This window comes from Melospiza melodia, chromosome 2, assembly GCF_035770615.1.
Source record: "Melospiza melodia melodia isolate bMelMel2 chromosome 2, bMelMel2.pri, whole genome shotgun sequence".
In the NCBI taxonomy this organism is placed as follows: domain Eukaryota; kingdom Metazoa; phylum Chordata; class Aves; order Passeriformes; family Passerellidae; genus Melospiza; species Melospiza melodia.
Genome location: NC_086195.1, coordinates 20158110 through 20181952, shown reverse-complemented (window position 1 = coordinate 20181952; position 23843 = coordinate 20158110). Strand labels below are relative to the sequence as shown.

Here is a 23843-nt window from a genome sequence, read left to right as displayed (position 1 = left end):
TTGAAGTTCCATTCTTCTGCTAAACTAGACTTAAAGTGAGGACAGCAGAGTAACCAGGTCACTTCTTCTGTCAAAAATTCCTGGATTTGAGTGCATGTTTGTGAAACTGGGATATCAATACTGAGTTTTATAGCCATTTTTCCAGAAATGAACACAAAATTAGATGCACAATTTCCTACATGCAATTTCACAGACACTTTCCAGCATCTCAGTATTCAGACTTGGTTCAAATGGCTCTGAATTACAGGTCAACTTCAGGCCTTGGATTAGGGCCCAGCCCATAAAGCTGATTAGTGTCTAAACAAAAGAGTGCAACCATATCTGTAAATCCACGTCACGTGGGGTTTATTAAAATCCAACTGATCAGTAGCACTGAAGCATTTATGTATTTTAAACAATGGTTATTTTCCTAAGGTTAAAGAAAGAAAAGCATACCAACAGACTTGCTTGGGCAGTGCTGGGTTTATGTGCTTTGTAAATTGAGAGTACAAATGCAGGTAAAGAACTGGATCACATTATACAGACCACATTCTGCACTGGATGGTGAAAGTGGGTAGAAGGACAATTGGAGAAAAGATGCAGTCCTTTAAGTCTTCCTTTCTTTTCTCAGGAAAAAAAAACCAAACAAAACCGACAAAACCAAATCAAAACCAAAACCTTTCACTTGAAGAGATCTGACTTATACTAAAGTCAAACAGAAAAGATAAAACATATTTGTTGGGCTGAAAATAAATACTCAGACAGTATATCAGCTCAACAACATTCTACTTGAGAAAGTATTTATCAGACTAAAGAAATCTCATATGCAAAACTAAGATCTGATCACCAAATATGTACTCATTTTTACCTTTGTCTCTGTTCTTCTCCTTTCCTAAAGAGTCCAGTTTCTTTCTTAATGACTTCTTCCTCTTTTGTCCATCTGTAAGAGGCAAAAAAAAAAAAAAAAAAAAAACAAGAAAAGGAAGTAAGTGAAGAGAAGCAACCCTGAACAAACTGCTGCACAAGCTGTAGGAGCATGGAGTGAGATGGTCACAGCACTGGGGATCAGGAAGGGTGTGAGACACATCTCACAAAAGCTGGGGACTGTCACAGCCCTCTGGCCCCAAGGAGTGTGGCTTTGCTCACCCCAACACTGAGGCTGTACTGGGGAACACAAATGTATCCCCTGCATGCTGCTGGGCACATTTACACACGCATGGTCACTGAAGAGTTAACAGTGGACGTGTTTTGCTGGATGCTCTTGATAGCAATGCACCATAAACCTAAAAGCTATATCCTAAAGAATAGCCTTCATCCATGGTCACAAGGCTGTGATTCAGGGGTGGAACTAAAGGTAGTATTTGGAAAGGGAGGATTACTAACCTCCAGGATAAAGCTCTGCATACCAGCCATACCAGTTCGGTGATAGCCGACCATCTTCACATGACCCATCTGATCTGAACTCATGTTGGGAGCTGGCACTTGAGTACAGCATGTCCAGATTGGTTCAGATGGATTACAGCCTCAGAAAAGGTTTTGTTCTGACAATCGACATATTGTCCAAGTTTCCACTTGGGTACTAAGGACCAATGGTTTTAAGCAATATCAGAGGCGGGTTGGTTCTTGAAACAATTATATCAAAAAGTTGGCTATCATTATTTCCTTCAGCAACATCTTTCATAACGAAAAGTCAACAAAACAGAATTTTATTTATTAGGTCTCAACAAATACCAGGGATTAAGTCAGGGGCCTGCTTTAACTTGTACCTTTGGAATTTTTTAAATTCTAAAGCAATATAAAGTGTCTACCATAGACACTGCTCTAGATAAACTTTAATGAACATGTACCTTTGCCCTTACTGGTTTTGTATCATGGTAAAACCTCAAAAATAAGCACACCATATCCATTTCACTTTTAGAGCAAGAGAGTCACCAAGTAATGTGTCTCAACACATTTTTCTAGTTGTGTAAGCAGGTGTCTTAAATAAGTCTTAAGTCTTTTACAGCAAGGAACATACCACAAAGGAGTGAAGCAGATCTCTGTTAACAAACTCTCATCTTTGCAATAAGGAGTCATGAGAGAACACAAGCTACTTCTCCATACCTTTCCCTCAAATCCTTCTGAAAACCAAGTCCAGAATATTACCTGATAGACTGCTCAAAAAATCTGACTTTTTTTATAGCCAATTAATATCCTTTAATTTTAAAAGTAACATTTCTTCTTTTTACTTTTTGTAATGGTGGTTGAACTAACTCCACTTGTACTCTGCAGTTATTTCCAGGACACCACAGAATCACAGAATGGTTAGGGTTGGAAGGGACACCTCTAGCCCCCTTCCTAGGAGATAATCTAGTCCAACCATTGCCCCAGAGCAGGATCACCTGGAGCAGGTGACAGGAATTTGTCCAGGTGGTGCATTGTGTTTTAATTTATGGCCATTGCTCTTTGTCCTGCTGCTGGGCACCATGGCAAAAAATCTGGCACCATCCTCTTGGCACCCATCTTTGAAATGTTTATATGGACTGATGAGATCTCCTCTCAGTCCTCTCAATCCTAAACAGGCCCAGGTCCCTCAGCCTCTCCTCACAAGAGAGATGCTCCAGACCCCTCATCCTCTTTGTAGGCATTTGTTTGACCCTTGCCAGTAGCAGATTGTTTCTCTTGTGCTGAGGAGCCCACAAGTGGACACAGCACTCTGGACGTGCCTCACTGAGGGTGAGAAGATGGGCAGGATCACCTCCCCTGATCTGCTGGCAAAGCTCTTCCTGATGCACCCCAGGATACCAGCAGCCCTCCTGGATGGAAGGGCTCCCAGCACCCACAACTCTGGTATTTGGTTCCTGTCTCAAGGTACAATTGCCAAGTGTTGGTTATATTAACTCTCCCTTTCCCACACCTGCTCTGGTGAGAATTCATCTCTCTGAAATGAGAGTTCAGCAGTATAATGGTGGCAATTCATTTCCTGATATGGTCTATGATTAGATTTTCTCCTTTTTTCTTAGCCACATGACAAGGCTATAATTCAAAGTCATACTCTGATTGATGAAAAGCCCAGACTTTTCACACCCTGTGACATTTCCTGTTGTTAAGGTTGAGTTTTTTAGAGAAATTCTTTCACCTCTTGGCAATGTGAATAGTTGGTGGCCTGCTTACATGCACCTGACAGTACAGCTTGTTTTTATAAGGTTCTCTGCTACCATTGTGTTCTGGCTTTATATCTATAAAATTATTTTCAAATTATTTTCCATGTTATAAACTCAAATTACTGCTTCACAGACTCTTTTTAAAAGATGATTTATATTTCTTTGGAGTCATATTCTCCAAAAACTCATTTATTGATATACTGAGACAAAAAAAATGAGAGAAAGAATAAAAATTTGATGTAAAATGCAGTGTTTTGCTATGATCATTTACATTTACATTCACCCCACAGCAAGAGAAAAAGAGTTGCATATGAAAATAAAGCTGAGAAAATTCTCAGCAAAAGCTAAAGCTCAGAAGATCTAAAGAGGTCTAAAGTCAGTTCAAGTTTTCATCCTCCCCAGCAAAAGACATGATAAATTACAGTCCATATGCTGTACATATAAATATGTTTTCAAATTATGTTAACACAGGGCACATCAGGCACGAACATTGCTGAAATATTCATAATGTGTTTGAAGACTTATGCAACCTCAGCAGTTTTACATATTAAATGAATTCCATTCACAATAATAATGCTTAGTATTTATTAGCTGCAGTGTGGCTTTGAAAATATCATTAATATCAAACATTATTAAGAAACAAGCAAAGCATCACTACCTACTCTTAAAACCTACTACATGGTTTTTAATTAATTAGCAAATACTTCTGCAAAATAGCACAGTATCAGTCTGAAGAGCTATTAGGTATGGATGGATTGCTATTTTTTATTTCCACTTTGGAAAAGTCCAAACCACATAGTGATAAAAGCTGCTGGGCTGTTATCCAGCCTTTTGTGTCAATAAATTCTCAATTTATGTCTTCTTTCTGTAGATCAACAATACACTGCTCCTTCAACAGGTTCCACTCAAGAACATCAGCAAGACTAGAGAAGCACTCAAATGACAACTGTCGCAGTGAAGGAGGCTGTGGCTTTTTTCCTTTGCTAACCCATTCTGCTTTTCCTGAAGGACACCTGTGCAGACAGCTGTGCAGATCAGCTTGTTTGTCAGAAATGGACTTCATCTGTACAGTGCTTACTAATTTATATGCTTGCTGCATTTCTCACTGCAATGCATACATCACTCCCTAGGCATCTATTTATTAAGACTGGCACAATGAATATTTAAAGACCAAGAGTCTAGAATCAAACTCCTGAGTGCACATTAAATTGCTATGTGACCTGCTTTTCCAAAGTGGTGAGCACTTCCAGGTTCAGTTAATGCCAAAAAGACCTTTCTATCTGAAAAATTAGGTCATCTCTTTATGACTCTGCCAGTGAACCACACAGCCTACAGAATACAAGACTATTTGTACTGATCTACAGACTTTTTACAAGAATTGAACAATCTGACTTCTGAGATTATCAAAGCTTAAATATTATGAGTTAAAGTTGAAATTCACCTGCAGTGTCATCACTAGCACAATTTTTTTAGCCTTTATTCTATCAAATCCCAGATTTTCTACAGACCATTTGAGGGCTTAGATTTCTAAGTGAGACCATGGTTCTACAAACTAGGTAATAAGAAGTCATTTTCACACTGAGGATATATAAACTTCAGCTTTGACAGTCAAAACATGAAAAGAAAGAAAGAGAACTTTGTACCTTTTTAAAATTATTGTTCTGTTGCTTTGCACAAGACCACCTACTAGCCACTTACCTTCTAGGACTGCAGGAGAGAGAGTAGTGCAGGCTGAATCCTGTTACTATTTACTTCCAAAACTTTTTTATTTAACTTATATGTCTGGAAATGAACAAGTCTATTTGGTAGGCAGAAGTGTTGCTCAGCATAAGCTAAAGAATCACAAATTAGGTATAGGGAATTAGCTCAGAATTATACAGTTAGTGGCAAAATTAATACCCAGAAAGTCTTGGCCTAACAGTTTCGGATTATGTCACTTAATATCCTGTGAAACCCTAATCCAATATGCTTTTACTAATTAGTAAATGATGCAGTAAAATAGTACAACAGCATCCAAGCTTTGTACATAGTTTCTGGGACAATATTACAGTATTAGGCTTCAGATAATGAGAAAAATACCCTCTCAAATATGCTTGAAGTGAACCTGTAACAAAAATAGGATTTTTCAGCACTTTCCTTTTTTCCAGCATGGACTGGTGGATTATCTATAAGAATGATATTCCTTTTATGTTACTTACATGCAAGGACACTTTCTATTACTCAAAAACTTAATAAATTCATACAAATCCTTTAAACGAATTTAACTCAGCAGGCTTTTGACATAAGAGGTGATATGCTGCTGACAGGGTTGGAGAACAAAGAGAACTTCCCATTTATTGGCAAGTTCCTTTGCTTAAGAGAAATAAGTTTCTTGTCCATTTAGGGAAGAATGTTTGTCAAGTTCCACAATTAAGGGCTATTTTAACACAGTGTAAAAAGAGGACCTATCTCAGTGATTATTATCAGACCCATAGCTCAATTACCAAAACACAAACAGATAAAAAGGTTGATGTTATGAGATTTCTAAACTACTTCTTCATAGTAATTCTAATTCTATTCATGGTCATTTTTCTTAATAACTACTAGCAATGGGATCTAACAGCTCTTAAAGGAAAAAAAATATATATCTTCTAAGACTGCAATCAATTCTGTCTTGAAAATTACTAAATTACTACCAATGGCACCACAAAGCACAAAATTAGATCTCTCTTGAGCACTTGCTGGTTCACTTCACTCATCCAGAGCAACTCATTTCCCAAGTGCCAGCCTCCCCCAGCCAGCCTGTGTGCCAATGTCAAGTCTCTGTGGCCTGTGCAACACTGCAAGTAATTGAGAGTGTCAATCAGAAAACACTGCTAAGTTCTGTTGACAGAGCACAATAAAGGCAACACTGCACTTCATTCACTGACAGTTGCAGTGTTTGTGGTTGTAGCTTCTTTGGGTCACAATACAAAGCAAATTTACTTCTGAATATGCACTTGGGGCTGCTCTGCTGAAGAAGAGGGTGATGGTTTTACTTAGCCATTTCTGTGACTATAAATGTTCATCTTGAAATATTTATTTTTAAAAACTTGTGGAAATGCCCTGCCCCCAATGCAGTAACTTCCAAAGCACTGCCAGCTGCAACACAAATGTAAGATTAAATTCAACCAGCAAAACAGGATTCTGGCACATAAAGCAATACAAAAAGGCGAAGGCTGAGCCCTCAAATATTTCTTATCACACTCACCCTTCGCCTCAGCCATACACACACAAGACCTCCATCAGTAATGAAGATTACTGTATTTATTCAGAAGCCTTGGACTATTGTCCCATTTTTCCTTACTGTCTATGTTCCACACTTTATTTCATTTTGACTTAAATCAGCATTTCTTTATGCTTCTCAGCTGGCAGCTGATGGAAGAAAAGCCATAATAATTCAAGAATATCCCACAGCTGCAGTCATGGCCTTCTAGGTGACATCTGGCTCATAGATGCTCACCTCAGTCCACAGCACCAGGTTCAGGCTGCTCACCAAAGGCACCACACACAACAGAGGCAGCTTTCCTCTGATGCAGCAAACAAGCTTCAGCATTCCCCTCTCTGAGAGGTTCCTGAAGACTGTGCTCATGGCAGAAGGACCAGCATGAAAAAGGCAGAGCTGAAGTCAAAGCCAGTGTTTCAGAAGGGAGATCCCTCCTGTTGGACAGGGGACAGGGCTGGGCAGGGGCAGCACCTGGGCCAAACAATTCTCAGGGCAACCATGAGAAACCAGGAGAGCTGTGGGGAAAGTCAACTGTGCAGGAAGCAACGTTCTCAGCAACACACAGTGCATACAGTACAACCACCTGAGAAAACCCACAGCCAGCAGACAAAAGCATGATTTTAATTCACATCTTCTACATCCCAGCAGACTCTTTGGTAACCTGTGGCAAGTGCATTTTATCAGATCTAGCCTTCAGTGCCTCTGGGCTAAGGCACTACTAATCATTAAAGTGAAACACAGACAAATTACAAAGTCCACTTGTGCAGGTTTTAAGTGATTCAGCTGCTGAAAGTTTAAAAGCTGCACTATACACAATTTCTTTACTGTTGAACAGTAACAACTTGGTGATACTGGTAGATAAATTAAATTATTTATCTAGAACGTATTCATAAGTTCCCATGGAACTCATCTAGAAGGCAAAACTGATGGAAATCTCACCTACTTCCAAAGAAAGCTGCATCCCTATAGGAACTACAGTTTTATTTCTCAAATAACAGTTCACAATAATCTCCTGTGGTTCCGATACAAACTTTTAAAAAACCCCAAACAACCAAACTCACATAATTTGCTTGCCAGGTACTTTATACACATCAGTTGATACTTAACAGCAATTCCCAAGGCAAAGGTGATATATCAATTTATACCTGCTGAGCATATTACCAGTAGACTGCCCTGTCTTTTAGGAAAACAAATCTGAAAAGTATAGTTCCAAACTAGATTAAAATCTAGAAAAATGCACTACTTCTATTGAAACCTATTTGCAAGGCCTATTTCTATCAAAAATATAGACTCTAACTGCAGTGAGATAGGTATTAACTCTCCTTCACATAAAAACCCACAAACAAAGCAGATACAATAAACAAACAACCACCAAACAACAACAATAAAAAAACCCAAACAACCAAGACCACCACCACAACCAACAAAACAACAACTTACTTTGGTCACTGCACTAATTCAGATAGCAAATGCTATCCAGCTCCTGTGGCTAGAGGAATCATAAAAAAATGACATTTCCACTCCATTTGCCTACATGTTCCCGGGTGCATTTAAGGATTTAACTAGTCTCAAGTATATATGTTGTAAAGAAATAACTACTCCTGTATTTTCAAATACATTCTTCCATGACTCTCTGTCATGAAGAGACTTGCATTAACTGGTGGGCAAATGCAGGTGCAATGTATTCTAAGGTGAGAACCAACATGGGATTGGAGCTCTGGAGCAAGGTCAGGGCTCCTGAAGCCACAGCCAGAGGGAGGGGGATGTCAGAGCCCACCCAGGCAAGGAGAAGAGCTGGGAAGGAGCAGCTTCCCAGGCCTGGCCAGGCCACTGCGCTCCCACTGTGCAGGAAGCTGCAGGTCCTACAGATGAACACAGCACAGCTGCACCAAAAGAAACTCTTTAGCAAGTACAAAGTGGATGCCTGCCTTGTTTGTGCAAGCTGTGTATAAATATCCTTAAAATAACAGAATTTTTAATAGTTGCAGAATTTTTCGAACCACCACAACAAAACCAAGAATAAAGTTTCTTATCTTTCCTTTTAATTTGATTTTTTTTTTTGTTGAAAGAATTCTTCAATCTTTTTGCATTTGGACAAATGACTGGAAGTAACTTCATTGGAGAAGTCAGGGAAAAAAAACCTGTTCAGAAGTCAGGGAAAAAAAACCTGTTTGCCATTCCTGTAATGAAAAAATATACAGGTTTTTTGCCATTTAAATATTTTTTAACTAATAATACATTTAAGATGGCTGCATTACACAAGCTCTGAGGAACTAGATATTCAGTGAGTTTTAGTATCCAAACACTAAATTATAATTGTTTGGGAACTGATTTGTTAAATCTTCAGCTAGACCCCTGGAAAAAACTCATTTTAACCTAAAAATAAACAGCTGCTCAAGTACTTTTCTATGCCAGAATGAGGAAAATGGCTGCTGCTGCCATACATAGACGGGATGATGGAAGTAACTCAAAAAACCCATACTAAGCTACCTGGCAGCCTTTAGAGGATTATGAAGGAAAGGTCAAATGCCCTTGTGTGTGGCTGTTAGTGGAAGGCAGCAAAAAGCAGGCAGATCCCTGGGAAGGGAAAACAGATACACAATGCCAGGTCTGACTTCCCTGTGCATAAACCCACTCAGACTTTCAACTCATACACAGCTCTGCTTGCTTCAGCACCTGCATTAGCACAGGACTGCCTGTGTCATAAGAAATCCCAAGTCACAGTAATCTAACCAAATAATACCAAAAATCCCACCTCCCATCCCCCAACAAAACAGCCATAGAAGGTGGTCCAGGTCTTTTGATGGAACACATGCCTTGTGTCAATAATGGAAGTAAAACATCTCTAGGCCCACTGAAATTAGGGGCAACCACTCCTTCTAGGCTTCATATTTCTACATTGACACTGATTACAGATTCATGGAACAGTAACGTCAAGTAGCAGGTGCAAGACAAAATATAGATGCTACTTTTTCTCATTATAGCAGTATCCACAGTGTGGCAGGAGTTTCCCTGATCCCTGATAGGAAAGTTCATGACTTAAATAGCCTGGGATACACCAGGGACCCTGCTGCTGCCCCTCTCTCTAAGTGGAAGACACAGAAACCGTGATGATGGGCAAAGGTTTGAAAGCTCTGAGAAAGACTGAACAACACTCCCTTCTTGGAGTGTTTTCATAACTCAGAAAAACTGTCAACACTAAAACAGGTCAAAAAAACCCAAAAAACAACAGGTTAAAATTACCCACACTAATAAATGAAAACAACTACAGTCAATGAAAGTATTTTAGCTGTACTGAAAAAAAATTCAAAATACCAAATTAAACCCAAACAGGAGCCTTGATGCTATAGTCTGAGATAGAAAAATACAAATACAAGCTCTAAAACTGCTTTCAGTTCACTGAGGAAACAGCAGGGAGAGAGAAATTGACTGTCTCCTGGCTTCAATTGCTTAAATAAAAATTTTATAATGTGGAGGGGGAGAGTAGTTTGACACTATTGCTAATCAAAATGCCTCAATGTGATAAGGAGAGTTACCTTCAATCCAAACACTACAGGGTGGGCCAAGGCCAGAACAGACACAATCACCAGCATGCAGCTGGCCTTGGATTTACTGTTATCAATAAAGCCACTTGCACACCAGTGCTGGCAGGTGAAGGAGCAACCAAACTTCTTCACATCTCAAATCTTTCCCCCTGCATTGCTCTCAGTGTGAGCATGAGTTGAGCTCTTCAAAGGAAGAGAAATTCCTTTAACCCTCTGGAATTTAGGAGACCAGCCAGTGGTTACAGAGATGGTTCAAGGCACCCAGGTCTCTGTAGATATGACTCCTTTGTGTAAGTCTGTCCTCAGACTCTCACCTTAAAGAAGAAGCCACATAAGAAAATAAAACAGCTTTCATAGCTTACTCTCTCTAGGACTAATTAAACTAGTCCACAGTAGTCCTGCTCAGAGCTGTGATGGAGAAATGAAATGAGAAAGGAGCTCTCAGTGTGTGGAAGTGAAGTCACAGTGCAGCAGGTCTCTCACTGGACAGTTTGGTGGCTCAAATAACTGAGCTGTTATCCCTCTGAAAAATGACCAACAGATCTTACTTCTAATAATGCCTCTTTGTAGTAATTACCTGTCCTTTGAATCATCAATCATAACAGAAACAGGTGTTGAAAATGTAAACCACAGAGCAAAAAGACACAAGGAGCTCTGCAGGGAACACTTGGGTTGACTTCCTGCACAGAAATAGAGTCACATGGACATCTGTCTAATCTATTCTTAAAATCCTTCAGCAGGAGATTACATCTCCATTAAATCTCAAGGCAGCCTTTTCATTGTAGAAGCCTAATACAAAGATATATATAGTACCACAGCTCTGATAAAATAAATCTATCTGGAGTCACTTTATCTTTCCTAATCAGTATCGAGAGACATTACGCTTCTGGCACCAACCACAACTGCACTTAAATCATGCCTGTGGAAAAACTAGAGAAAATTTATTACCCAAGGCAAGAAAAAAATCATCAGGAATATTCCCTAATGCACTACTGAAAGGAGCAACACACACAAGATAATATAAATAAGCCTGATTTTCAATTGAAATTTTTGAAGAAGTATACTGGAAGAATACATGTTATACTGATGTTCCATGCTGACAAAGCTCTGCCAAAGGCAAGCAGAACATGGAAACAGGTAGGCTGAAATGTCAGTATTCTTAATAAAGGTTCAAAAGCTTTTTCCTTGGTTGGTATTTAAATTTACTGGTATTTATTATTTGGCTTTGAACCACAATAAAGCACAAATTCATAAGTCACTATCAAATCACTGGACATATACATTTGACTGTTGGCAAAACCCGGACAGCCTAGATGGCATTCAGAATTAAAGGGTAAGTACTACATGAAATGTTAAAGACAGATTTGGCAGAACATACCCAAGAATGTCTCTGTTACACTGGTGTTTTCTCAAAGGAAAAAGACTGAAATACACCTAATTTTGCAAAGCAGTTTTAGAGCCTCTCAATGTGTATTTTGCTTCCCAACACTGATTCTCTCTACCACGTGTCCCAACTTTTGAATGTGGCCAATGGTCAAGATATATGTTTTAGAATCAAAGCTGAGATTTTCAAGTCTGACACTAATAGAGACAAAATACCAAATATACTTACATGTACGTCAAGTCAATAGCTATTTCAAGTGTACTCCTAAAGAAACTATATTAGATAGGATTTTTTTTTGGTCTCAGAAGTAATTTTTAAATTCTATGAGACATAATATCAAATATATGTGGTATATATAACATCAAATACATCTCGCAGCAATCTCCGGATCTGATGTTTCAAAAGCAGTAACCTAAATGTACAACAAAGAGCATCTAAATAAGCAACTGCCCTAGTAATGAAAACCCTGGTCATGAGCCTATCTTCTCTAACTTTTCATGATATATGAATATAAGATATATGAACTTTTCATGATATATGGAAACATGGATTGTAATATTTCCTTATTTACCACAGGAATTTAAGCAAGATCTCTTTCCTTCACTGTGAAGGGAACTGAAAGACTCCTGCCTGTCAGTGCTCCTGCCAAACCAGCTCCACAGCTAAGTATTCCTTCAGTGTCCATCCCTGTCCTCATTCCTTTCCTCTCTCCACAAAATATACCTACACAACAGGTAGGTTCTCAGAAATTACACAAATCTTTATTTTAAATGTGCTAAGCTATAAACTTATTTTGTCATATTTACATTATCAGTGCCATTGATTTTCCTGTGAAGCCTACAGCGTTTTCTACCTCTTTTCTGTGTTCCTACAGCACAACGAAAATGCATGCTGCTTCTCAATCAATCAAAGCTCCTAGTTATTTACAAAATACTATTTAGTAAAAAGACAAGATTTTTTTGTTTGTAGTGATTTTTTTAATGAGTAAAACATTTTCCTTTTAAACCCATTAGCTTACCTCTGACAGAATAGCTAAGTTGAATAAAGCTTTCCTGATATAAACAGACATGTAAAACATGCCACGCGATACAAAAAAATCTCGGAAATCAATTTGCTGAGCATGGCATAGCCTTTTATAAAAAAAACTGCCTCACAGCAAAAATTAAAAAAAAGGAACATCCCTCCCTCTTAAGTTTTGAAGATAATAAATCATTTCCCCTGTTACAATGTTAGAGAAATTCTATTCTTGCAAGCTTGAAGTATTTCCATTTTGTTCTTTTCTCAACAGTGGCAATAAAGTGAATTTGAAAGAAAAAATCCCGACAAAAAATTCTGCAAATTTCCTTACTGGGAGGAAAAAAAATGAAAAAGTTTTTTTCTTGTTTTCTTATCTCTCTGCCTGGAAAAACTCCTGTCACCTTCACTTTGATAAATGACTGTGTAGCATAGTTCAAGATTGTGTCTCACAACCTCTACCCTGCAGCAGCTGGGACTTCTCCTAGCTTAAAACATTAATTCAATTTTATTTCCTTCTTTATTTTTTTTTTTTTTTACCCAGACTGAGAGATACTTAGTTTTGTTTTCTTAGAATGAAGAAAGAAATCCTTGGAAAAATACATTTTTCCATGAAATATTTAAATTGGATGCACAGGTGGGAAGTTTCAGTCTGAAAATCAGCAAGTTGAACAGTTTTTATCTCTGACCAGTCTGTCTGACACAGCATAGCCAAGATTTACTAATGTAGCATAAAGGAGGGGAATTTATCTCAACCTCACTTGTCTTAAATATGATCTTCATGAGCTCTACTACATTGAAATAAAATCCATGGACTCATAAGCCCCTGCCAGAGACAGTATTTGTATGAGAAGAATCGGCAGAGGCTGGCATTAAGAGGGGTGGTAAGAAGCCTCTATAATCAGAAGATACCCTGACTCCAGTTGAAAAGCAGCCAGTCCCTGAGCCTGTAATTCCACAATGTATATGCTGCAGTTTATTTAGATGTTTTCCACTGCCACAACAGCTATAATGTATGCAACATGGTCAGTGATTAAAAACAAAGAGCAGTTTGGAGCCCTCACAAAAATGCAAGCCCAGATAAAAATCATAGTCACTCTCAGTGTTAAGGAAAATGAAAAATGAAATATAATGGAGAGTAATGTAAACAAAAAACAGATTGAAAGAAGCACACCCTGCCAAAATAAACGAGAAGCATAGAATTGTGTAACTCTTAATTCCCTTTTCTATTCAGAGCTTAACTGGAATGGAGGGGCAAATTTTTAACATTTACAAATGAATGCTAAAAATTCAGAAAGCCCAGCCATGTTTCCCTTCATTTCAGAGACAGGGTTGTCTCAGCTCTCAGTCTGTAATCACACACTTATACCCAGCCCTGCTTCTTCAATCTCACCTTTACTAAAACAGGTCAGGTCATACAGGAGAGCAGTGCTCACTCCCTGTGAGCACATGCACGGCGTCACATGGCACAAAGCTCACATGCAAAACTATACACCAGCACACGTTCAAGCAGCTTCCTTAAAATCACCTTCCTTAAACAACTGGGACTGCATTTAGGCTTCTAAACCTGCCCTTACATCATCTTCATTACAACTAAACAAATTACCTGAGAACCAGATTTGACAGCAGAATTAAGAATTACTTTCTCTCTCCCAGAACATCACAGAATCAAAGAATCATCAAGGTTTCAAGAGACATTCAAGATCATCCAGCCCAACTGTCAAGCCAGCAGCAGCATAATCACCAGTAAACCACATATAACCCCAAAATGCTCTCCTTATTGATTGTTGCTCTCCACAAATCCTCCAGTCCCATTGCAAAGCTGAGAAGACAACATCCTGTTAGGAACTGCAAAGAACATAAGTAGTAATGTTCTCTTCTTGAATAAAGAGAAGACCCAAATATGATCCCTGAGTCTCAAATCCTATTCAAGCCCCTTCACCAGCAGGTTCCCATCATACCTTCAAAACCAAGGCAGATGCTCTAGGAGCTGAAACAGGGTTGAAGCCCTAATTCCCCATTTGCTCAACTCCTACCCCTGCTTCCAAACACAGGGTCAGTGAAGTGGGACAGGACTGTTAAGAGAGTCATTATAAACATGAGATATTTAGGAAACTGATCCAATCAAACCTCATTCAACAACCTCTCAGCTCAAGAGATACCTTGGAGACAATGAACAGAAGAAAATGAGCTCCTCTGCTGCTCTGCTCCCAGTTTTACTCTGCAGAAGCCATCTAACTTGAGTTAGCATTTGCTTGTGAAGACCTTCTGTAAAAGGTTCATTTTTCTCACTAATTCTGTGCAAGGACATACACAAAATCGTAATGTCACCAAAAAGTAAGCACACCTGAAGTGAGCTGCATCATCATTTTTTTCTCCTATTTTAAAGAGAAGATTGACTTCCCTGAAATGGGAAAAGACACACTATATTGTAAACATGAACTGCAAAGAAGCATCAGCAGAATGGTACTGTTGTGACATTCAGAATGTCAGCAAATTAAAAATCTTTCACAGAGTAATTGCATTGGTAAAGAAACTGCGTAATGCTTTGCCTGGAAATCACATCCTCTTGCAACTTAACACATTAACCAACAAAAGATAAATGACTCTTGGTCTAGTTTCTGGTGGCAAATGGGGGAATGATATGGGGGAGCAGAAAAGGAGTTGATTACAGAATTTGAAAGATAAAAGGCTGAAAAGCAAGGCAACAAGAAATAAACGTGAAACATCTCATGGTATATGTAAATCTAGTACCTCTTGACCAACTTGAATTCGTTTGAATTACCTACTTTAGTGCAATTGTAGCATATTTTAAATGACATGCTGGTTAAAGAAATTCCTGTGGGAAGTGATCCCTTCTCTGTGACCACAGGATATTTTACTAGGAGATGTTAGTAATGCTCTTCATTAACAGTAATAGCTACAATACAGTGAAGGAGAGGGATTACATATGAGGTATCACAGTCTGTGCATCCCTACACAAGGGTGGGAACAGCCAGATGAGCCCTGGAAGAGGTAAACTGCACTAGCTGTGACAAAGGGACCCTCTGAGCATAGGAGGACTGAAGCATTGTGAAGAAGCAACCAGTAACAGCATGTCTGTGGTTGGAAGATAAGGCAGAGGCTTCTGTACTCTGGTTTAACCTCCATGCATGCATTGTTTGGCACTAGCACTTGTTAGCCATGAACAATGAATTTTTATTCTTCACCATAACTATGCCAGTAAATGTAACTATTCAAATGCCTGCAGGAAGTAAGTGCCCAGCAGGCACATGCATGTTCTAATGTAATTCTCTAGCAAGTTTTGAAAAGCAGCCAAAGAAACACAAAGAAGTACACCTCTATACATAGACTTCTAAATTTTCTAATACATAAATAGTTCCACTTGCCTCTACTCATGAATATTTTCATATGCATTCTCCGAAGTAGAAGAGAGTTGTAGAGTACATATCTCATTTTTCTGGATCTCTCCAGACCTACAGAGCTCCTCTAGCTCTCTCAGACAGTACTAGTTCTACATCGCACAGTTTTAACAGTTTGTTTTTAACTTGAGTCTGGTTTTAACTTGATGGCTGTGATGGAATTTTATTTTATTTGCATTCTTGCATGCCCAGAGTGCCCAAGCCAGTTTCACATGGATAAAATTTGAAATTCCCAGTTTACACATGATGTTTGAATGTGATGATTAACTGGATGGATGCCTGTAAACTCTTGTCATACATTTTCATTCCACACATTTAAAAATTATAGGAACATGAAGAGGACTTCAGAGTGTCTCTGCAAAGGGTCTAAACCAATCTGTAATAATTTCAGAATATGGTAGATTTTTATTCTCCTATCAAAGTACCAGCACAGATGTAGCATGATGGATTGACAGAGTGATTATTAGATATACCCACTTCAAAATATTATTTATTTCTGTTGTCAAAACTGGTGCCAAGCTTTGAAACAGGATGGACAGCTAAATACAAAATGCACCTTAATTCTAGCTATTGCCTTCACTTCCTTCAATAGATGGTATTACAACATTTTGAAATTCATTTGTACTGGCTATTCTTTTGTGATGTATACCTTAAAACACAGAAAATCTAATGATGTGGCCATTCAAAGCAAGCATACAGATGTGCAATTACTTGGCTCTTATTAATTATCTCACTGGTACATCCAAACTGGAGAGCAGAACTGAATAGCCAATTTACTTCTCAGTCAAAATGAGCCAAGAGATTAATGAAATTATGGGGTCAGCACCAGCAATGAAACAGTAGCCTGGAGTTCCTGACTTTTTGAAATGCCTTTTATTTTTAATTGCTTAACAAAAATGTATATTCTTATTTAGTTTCTATGCTTACAATTACACTTTTCAGATTCAATATATCTAAAATTAATTTCATGTTTTATATTTACCCATGTATATATATGCTGTGAAAATAAAAATAGTTCTTGTGTGTGATTCAAATCTGAAAGACTCCTCAAGTATTTGGCCTTTTATGGCCAGATAGGTGGTAGATACCCAATCCCTGAATTCAAGGCCAGGTTGGATGGGACTCTGAGCAACATCTGGTTCAAGATGTCCCTGCTTATTGCAGGGGGTTGGCCTACATGACCTTTAAGGTCCCTTCCACACTAAGCTATTCTGTGAATGTGTATACTCAACTGTCTTGGATGATATTACCACACATCCATCCACATATGTAGGACCCCCATATATGTATTTTCATTTCTCTCTGGAACAGCCATTGGCAGTTCAGACTGTCAGAAATTATTGGAATGCTCTTACTGTTCCAGTTCCTCCTAGGAATATCTGATAAAATTGTTTTCCTGTTGATCAAACTTGTTTTTGAGGGAGCAGGGAAGCTGGTGAGGCTTGAAGAAATTGATAAAATCCATCTCACTACAAACTGATGCCTTGCTATATGCATGAAGTTGGACTTTGTTGGTTTTGGCAGGAGTTTTCTGCAGATACTAAAAAACTGATGAATACAAAAGCCTGTCTCTTTGACATTTGTTTCCTACGTCATTATTTTCACAGACTGGACAAATTTTTTCTGCTTAACTTAGATCCATTAAAGAATTGCTCGTGTGGCATCAGTGTGTATATGCTACCATACAGCACCTCTGGTCAAAAGCGAGAATTCAGTGATCCCTTGTTATTCCTTATGTAAGTACACAACTGCAAAGAAACCACAGGAAAGCCAGATTTGCAGATGACTGCACAACAGCTATCTCTGCTGTGCTTGATCTGCAGCCTACAGGAAACAACAGAAACTTTCTCATTATTGAGGTTTAGATCTCTTCCATGGTAACCTAAGCACAGGTCCACCACATGCACATATCCTGCATCAGGATTCCGATAGCTGAGCTTCTCCTCTTCATCTCCTGTTTCCTAGAAGTTTGATGTTTTGTGCTGAAAATTATCTTGTTTTCTAGGAAATAGGCAACACTGTCTTTAGGAAAACTTGGGTAGGACTCCTATTATTTGACATAAATATCTTCACTATCTGAACTAGTGACAGCTGGCTTCCTTCACAGACAATGTTACACAGAGTGAAAAATACCACTTGTATGGTAAGATCTACCTGACCTACATAGACATTTAATTCTGGATATCAGGAAATGTCAGAAAAGCATTTTTCTCTCAACTGAGTATCAAGACATCCCGGCATGAATGGGGTCTGATTTAAATTATCCACCCTGTAGATATCTGCCCTTGATCAGGTGATCCCACCCCTAGGTGGCCCAAATTGGACACAGCAGACAAACAACTCTACTCATAATTTTTACGTAATAACTGTGGTTAAGCAAAACTGAAATGGAAGACAGTATCTGTGGAATAAAAAACCCCCAGTGTTTACTGCTGTGATATGAAATCAGTGGCTTAACAACCTAAACAGAGACAGCTTATCAAGCCCTTACCTTTGGGGATAGTAATCTGACAGCCCAGGTCACAGTCCTGCTGCAACTGATAAAAAGCCACTTCCTGCAGCCGAGCACGCTCCAGCTCCGAGAGGCTCTGAACGGGAACTGACTTCAGCCGCACGCTGCGCCCTGACATGCTGTTCCAAGTGAAATCACCCTACAGGAAATCAAATGGAAAAATATGAAGCATCAAATGGTATGCACAGTTTAATAAACAGAACCATCTCTTTTACTGCTAGAAAAAACAACACAGGTTCTTCTCAACAAAAGGCCATTTTCTTGGACATCGCTAACTTTCCAAATATCTTTATTTTCCCTAGAGCAGCATTCCTTAAAAGGGATACAGACATGCAAAACAAGAAGTCAATTCTGTCTGAAGCCATTTAATCAAGTATTGTTGAAAAGCATTAGGATTCCAATAACAAAAAGCACAAAGCAGGGAAGGGGGGGAAAAAGCACCCTTGTCTGCTTTTCCCAGTTTACTTTCTCTGTACAGCACTTGATGTTACTTAATTATCTTCCTGCACCATCAGTCAGAGCAGCAGATCTCCATGGACAATATCCATCTTAACTCCCACATCTTGCTCATCCTACTCCAGCAGACTTGGAGAATGCACTGGCAGAGCCCCTTTTCCAACACATCTCATCTCCTCCTTACGACAAGACTGTGTTTAGAATATGAATGACTAAAGGACAAGACATTCCGTGCTTTTGAACAGCTGCAATAACAACCTATTTATTAACATTTATAGAGAAAAACAGCATGAGATATGCTACATCTCTGGAAGGTACCAATTATGCTTGGAAAGCAAACTGAAAGCTTTAGCTGTTGTATATCCCACCTGTGAGAACCTATACAAAAACAACTATTCCAAAATACTCCCAGTATTCAGCTTGGACCAGAGAAGTAATCATCACTCAAAGAGAAGAGTGAGCACAAACACAACCTTAAAGCCTGACAATTAAAGTAAAACTTCCAGAATTCATCTCAAAGAGCACAGATTAGTACAGGGAGAGAAAGAATTTGTTTTTCATTCTAACCATGTTAAAAAATAAACATCAGTCTTGTCAGTAAGTATAACCTGATGCAGCTGCTGATAATGAAAAAACTCTGTTGCACACCAGCTGGGCGGTAAGAAACCCACCAACCTGCCTTTTATCACAGCATGGCAGACTTACAATTAATAGACTTCACTCTCATTTTCAGTTTAAATTCCAACATCTTTACCTTCACTGCATATTAATTTTTTTTCACTGTAAACTTATTATTCATCTGTTCTGCACATCCATCTGCAGTCAAAGATGTCCACTGACTTTAAAAATTATTGGTGGAAGCTCCTTAATATAAAAATCAGTAAAATTAGACTTTACTTAGCAGTTATGCATCCTGATGTATGCAAACATCTTTTTGCACATTTCCATATATTTTGCCCATATATGTGCATGTACATTTATATACACACGTACAACCTGTACATACATTTGTATTTAAACACATATGCACACCTATGACTGAGTGTATCCACAGAGAAGCATGAGACAAAAACCATTAACAAATGTGCAGCACCATTTAGCAATGCTTCAATCCTTTAGATTAAAGGAATTACACAGTTAACACCCTTTCTTGTGATTCACAAAACATGTCTGAGTTTAGCAAGGAATTTTTTTTTTTGCCAGAGTAGTTTTAGTAAGTCATTAAGCAATCATAAGAGATAAAGGCATTACCTCAATGTCAGCAACTGGACCTCTACATCTTAATGCATGTACTATGATCAATGTCTTTATAGTATTTATATGCACATGAGCTACATATGCAAAACTTCTGTGTTACTCCAGTATTTAACTACTGTAATTTGTTACTTCATTTTTTTTTTTCCTCTTCACCTTCTTACTCTTCTGGTGCCTTACTGTTGACTAACCAGATTTAGTAACCTTAGACTAAAGGTTTGCACAGTGTTACAAGCCAAGCTGTGTAGCTTAACTCAAGCAAAACCAAACCAGCAAGAGTCACATAAACCTTATTTGAAAAACTGCAAGTAAACATTTACATTTTTTAAAAAGCTGTTGTCATTTATAGATAAAAGTGATCAAAAACATCATCCAAAACCAGACAGTGTATACAACAAAACTAATTCCTTTTCAACCCTGATAATGCAAAAGAAACTTTACAAGCACAGAAGAATGCCATTCAATCCTTGTGAGCAGATAATATAGAAAGTATTCTAGAGTCAAAATGATACAGACAGAGAAATATAGGTTTTTATCATAGAGTTTAGGGGTATTTTATCTTAAGTTATTTCTCCATCATGAGTATTTTCATAAACAAAAATATCACTGGTATGTCTACCATAAAAAATTTGAAATCCTAACCTTAATATTAAAACAGGAAAAGGAAGCAAAAATGACACCCTGAAGAGAATATTAAGGTAACAGAATACATGTCCTGTTTCCTGCAGACCACAAAAACCAAGTGCAGCATGGGACTTCTAAGAATTACCACAAATTAGGCAAAAGTTCCTTAACTGAATTCTGCATGAATTATTTCTCTTTTTCAGGAATGAAATAGAATTATGAAAAATAATTTATAATGACATGAAAAACCAATTACAATACATTTACAATAAATGAAAAAAAACAGGTTTTTATTCTGCCAGTTTGCACAGCCCCCAGATGTTCTTGGTGCTCACTGTCTAGCTAAAACCAGTTATTTGCAACATCAACAGGTTGATGAGATTAAAGAGTGTGCAATCACTCTGCCCAATTGCTGTGCACTAAAGAAGACATACCTTTTCAACACTTGATGGGTTTGATAAAATCTCTGCTAGGTCACATTAACATAGGTTTTTATTATGCTAATGGAACACATGACTAATAAACTAAAATATTTTTGGAAAATCACGTGGTAAGTAGGGCCAATGAAATCTCCTAATCTTTAACAGTTCAAGAAATGTTTCCTTGAAAAATTCTGTTTCATTTTGCAAATATATATCACTTCTATATCACTGTCTTCTATGAGTCAAAACACAGTATTTGAGAATTTAATCTATTCAAATACTCTGATGCTTTACAAAACACAAGGTAAATTAAAGGCCTCATCTTCCTCCCAAAACACTGCACAGTTATACAAACAGCCTGTAAATACTGCAAAATCACCCAGGCTTGGGAGAGGTCCAGAAAAGTCAAGTTCCCTTGAAGAATGGGTGCTGGTGTAATTACATCTGCCTAAAGCTATTCAGCACTCTGTGGGGCAACCAAAGGAGGACGAGGGCAGCACAGACATGAAGAATATTTTCTCTTTCTCTCTCCATGAGAGGAAACACTTCACCTGCCTAATTCAACATCAGCCTGCCCTAGCTGGAAGCTTAAAGGGAGCAGAAGACCTTTAAGCAACAAGTCAGAATGATGTGTTTGTTTTTGAAGTTCATGCTTGTATGTGTTCAGACGTAGTACACAGGTTGCTCTCTATTATTTAGATTATAGGACTGTAAGTCTGAATATCCTCTACAAATGATTCCATCACCAAGAAGAAAAAGGCAACACACAAACAGAAGAGTGCAAACAGAAATACTGTTCTGGGATAAAGTGATCAGCCTGACAGGACAAACTGCTAACTGCACAGCTGCCTTCATCAAAGAATTTTATGAAACCATAATCTAGACTAAAAGCCTTATCTGTTTTTTTCCATCAACCAGTCACGCATTTTTCCTCTCAATTCCACAACTTCAGTTGCATTTTCTCTCTGGCAGGCCCATTAACATCTAACATCTTTCCTCCACTCAACCAAGCACTTCACTTACCAGGTAACTACCTAAAATACCAGAGCAGATGACTCAGCAAAGAAGATTGCTGGAAAACTGCACCTTTTGCCTGTGAAGAATCTGAATCTGTCCATTTTCCCTGTACTTCTTGTCCACAATCATAAGCACAATCATAAGCACATTTTTAATAAGACACAGACTGCAGCTTTTCTGATGTTCTTTCAAGCATTTTTCTAATAGGTTGGATGTTTGGTAACTCCAAAATAAACATTAAGTGGTACATCCTGACTTAAGTAACACCATGCACTTAAATTACTCCTAAGCATGTCTAAGCTATTCTTGTGTGCCTGACCTCTTTCTCCCAAGCCTCCAACAGAAAATCTTGCAGATGTCTTTCAGAAAAGCCTCACTCTTCCGTCTTTGGTACAAAACAGAAACTGGCTGACAACTGCATAGAATGCTGAATGTAGATGCAAGTCTATAGGCAGTGATCAACCTTGATTTCTGTGGAGTTTGAAGCCTTAGTGAGTTAGGTGGATGGGAAATAAGGTTGGGAAATAAGAAGCTTCACACATCACAGCTTCATAAAAAAGAATTTAATACAAGATGGAGAGTGCAATTTTCATCTTTTGCCTTATTGCTATTGTTAATGACTTTGGTCTGGACTGATTTAGGTGAACACCATTATCAGATTAGCTGTCTACTTTTCACTAGTCTTTACCTCAAATCCATTTGAAACCACTGGGATCAAAACCAATTATGTCTACTTTTTTCTATCCTAGCAACTTTTAGCTATGTGCTTGTATTAGATGGGTGTCCACTATAAAAGAACTCAGTGGTTTTACACAAAAACATTATATTGCAAATAATTTGGCAAATATAGTATTAGTGTCTTAATTCTGTTTGTTTAATTACTTCTTTAAGCTTCATGAAATCATATATCACTGCCACTTTACAACCTTTTGCTTCCCCTGGTCATTTATTTCAACTCTCTCTATAATTATTTCCAGACTCCTCAGGCATAAACTCTCACAATTTGTCTACTGGTACAGGTAATGTCTCTTCATTTCCCTGGTGTTGCTATTAGTAAGAACAAAAACCAGTTCTAAAGTAAAAGTCAGTCACTTCAGTACAGCTACATACTCTGTCCTATTGAATCAACACTATACAGAATAGAGTTCCTGGACAGGATGAAAATGAAGGAGAAGGGGGAAAACTAATTTAAGCAGCCTTTTAAGCATTACATGCAGTTAAGAACTGCATGGAAAGTCCTCTACTAGTGCTATCTCAGATAACCACCTGCAAATTAATGAAGAGTTAAGAAGCAGTAGATGGTACAAATGTGCTACAACCTGACCATCTCTGCCACCCTTATTTCAGATGCTCTCCCATAGCATCCACAGCTCAGTGCATGACAGGCAGGACCCTGGTTTCCAGCAGGCATTACAAACAATTGCAACCCAAGATGCTCTCAGATCACACAGATGCTCCCAAGCATCTGCTACTACTGCAAAAGAATTCCCTCAGATGAATGAAATGCCACCTCAACGCTATACAAAGAAGCACAAGACTTGCTGTGTGACATCAAAGCGTTCAGAGGAAGAGATCCAAACCTGGATGTACAAAGTATGGGGCCCCAACAATTAATCTTCACTAAGAAAGACTGACTTCACTAAGGTTGTTATCTAGGGTGACATCCTGTTCCCCTTGACGTCAGTGGCAAAATTATTAATACAATGTCTCCTCTAGGAAGAGAGTAAGTACAGTCCAGATGATTCTGTGGTAGTTTGAAGCCTTGCACTAAAGTTGCCTCATTACACACTATATTGTATTTAAGTGTAGTTTTGCCAGAAAGATCAC

General features: G+C 38.3%; 1 protein-coding gene across 6 annotated transcripts in view; it reads right to left on the bottom strand.

Annotated features, from left to right (window-relative positions):
* The window catches only part of ARHGAP6 (Rho GTPase activating protein 6), a 310769-nt gene that overhangs the window by 40506 nt on the left and 246420 nt on the right, over positions 1 to 23843 (bottom strand). For all 6 annotated transcript variants that reach the window (XM_063147746.1, XM_063147752.1, XM_063147755.1 and 3 more), the window contains exons 2-3: positions 18223 to 18382; positions 848 to 919 (exon numbers count right to left, since the gene is read on the bottom strand). In XM_063147746.1, coding sequence (XP_063003816.1) covers positions 848 to 919; positions 18223 to 18382 — 232 coding nt within the window. The remainder of the gene's footprint in view (positions 1 to 847; positions 920 to 18222; positions 18383 to 23843) is intronic.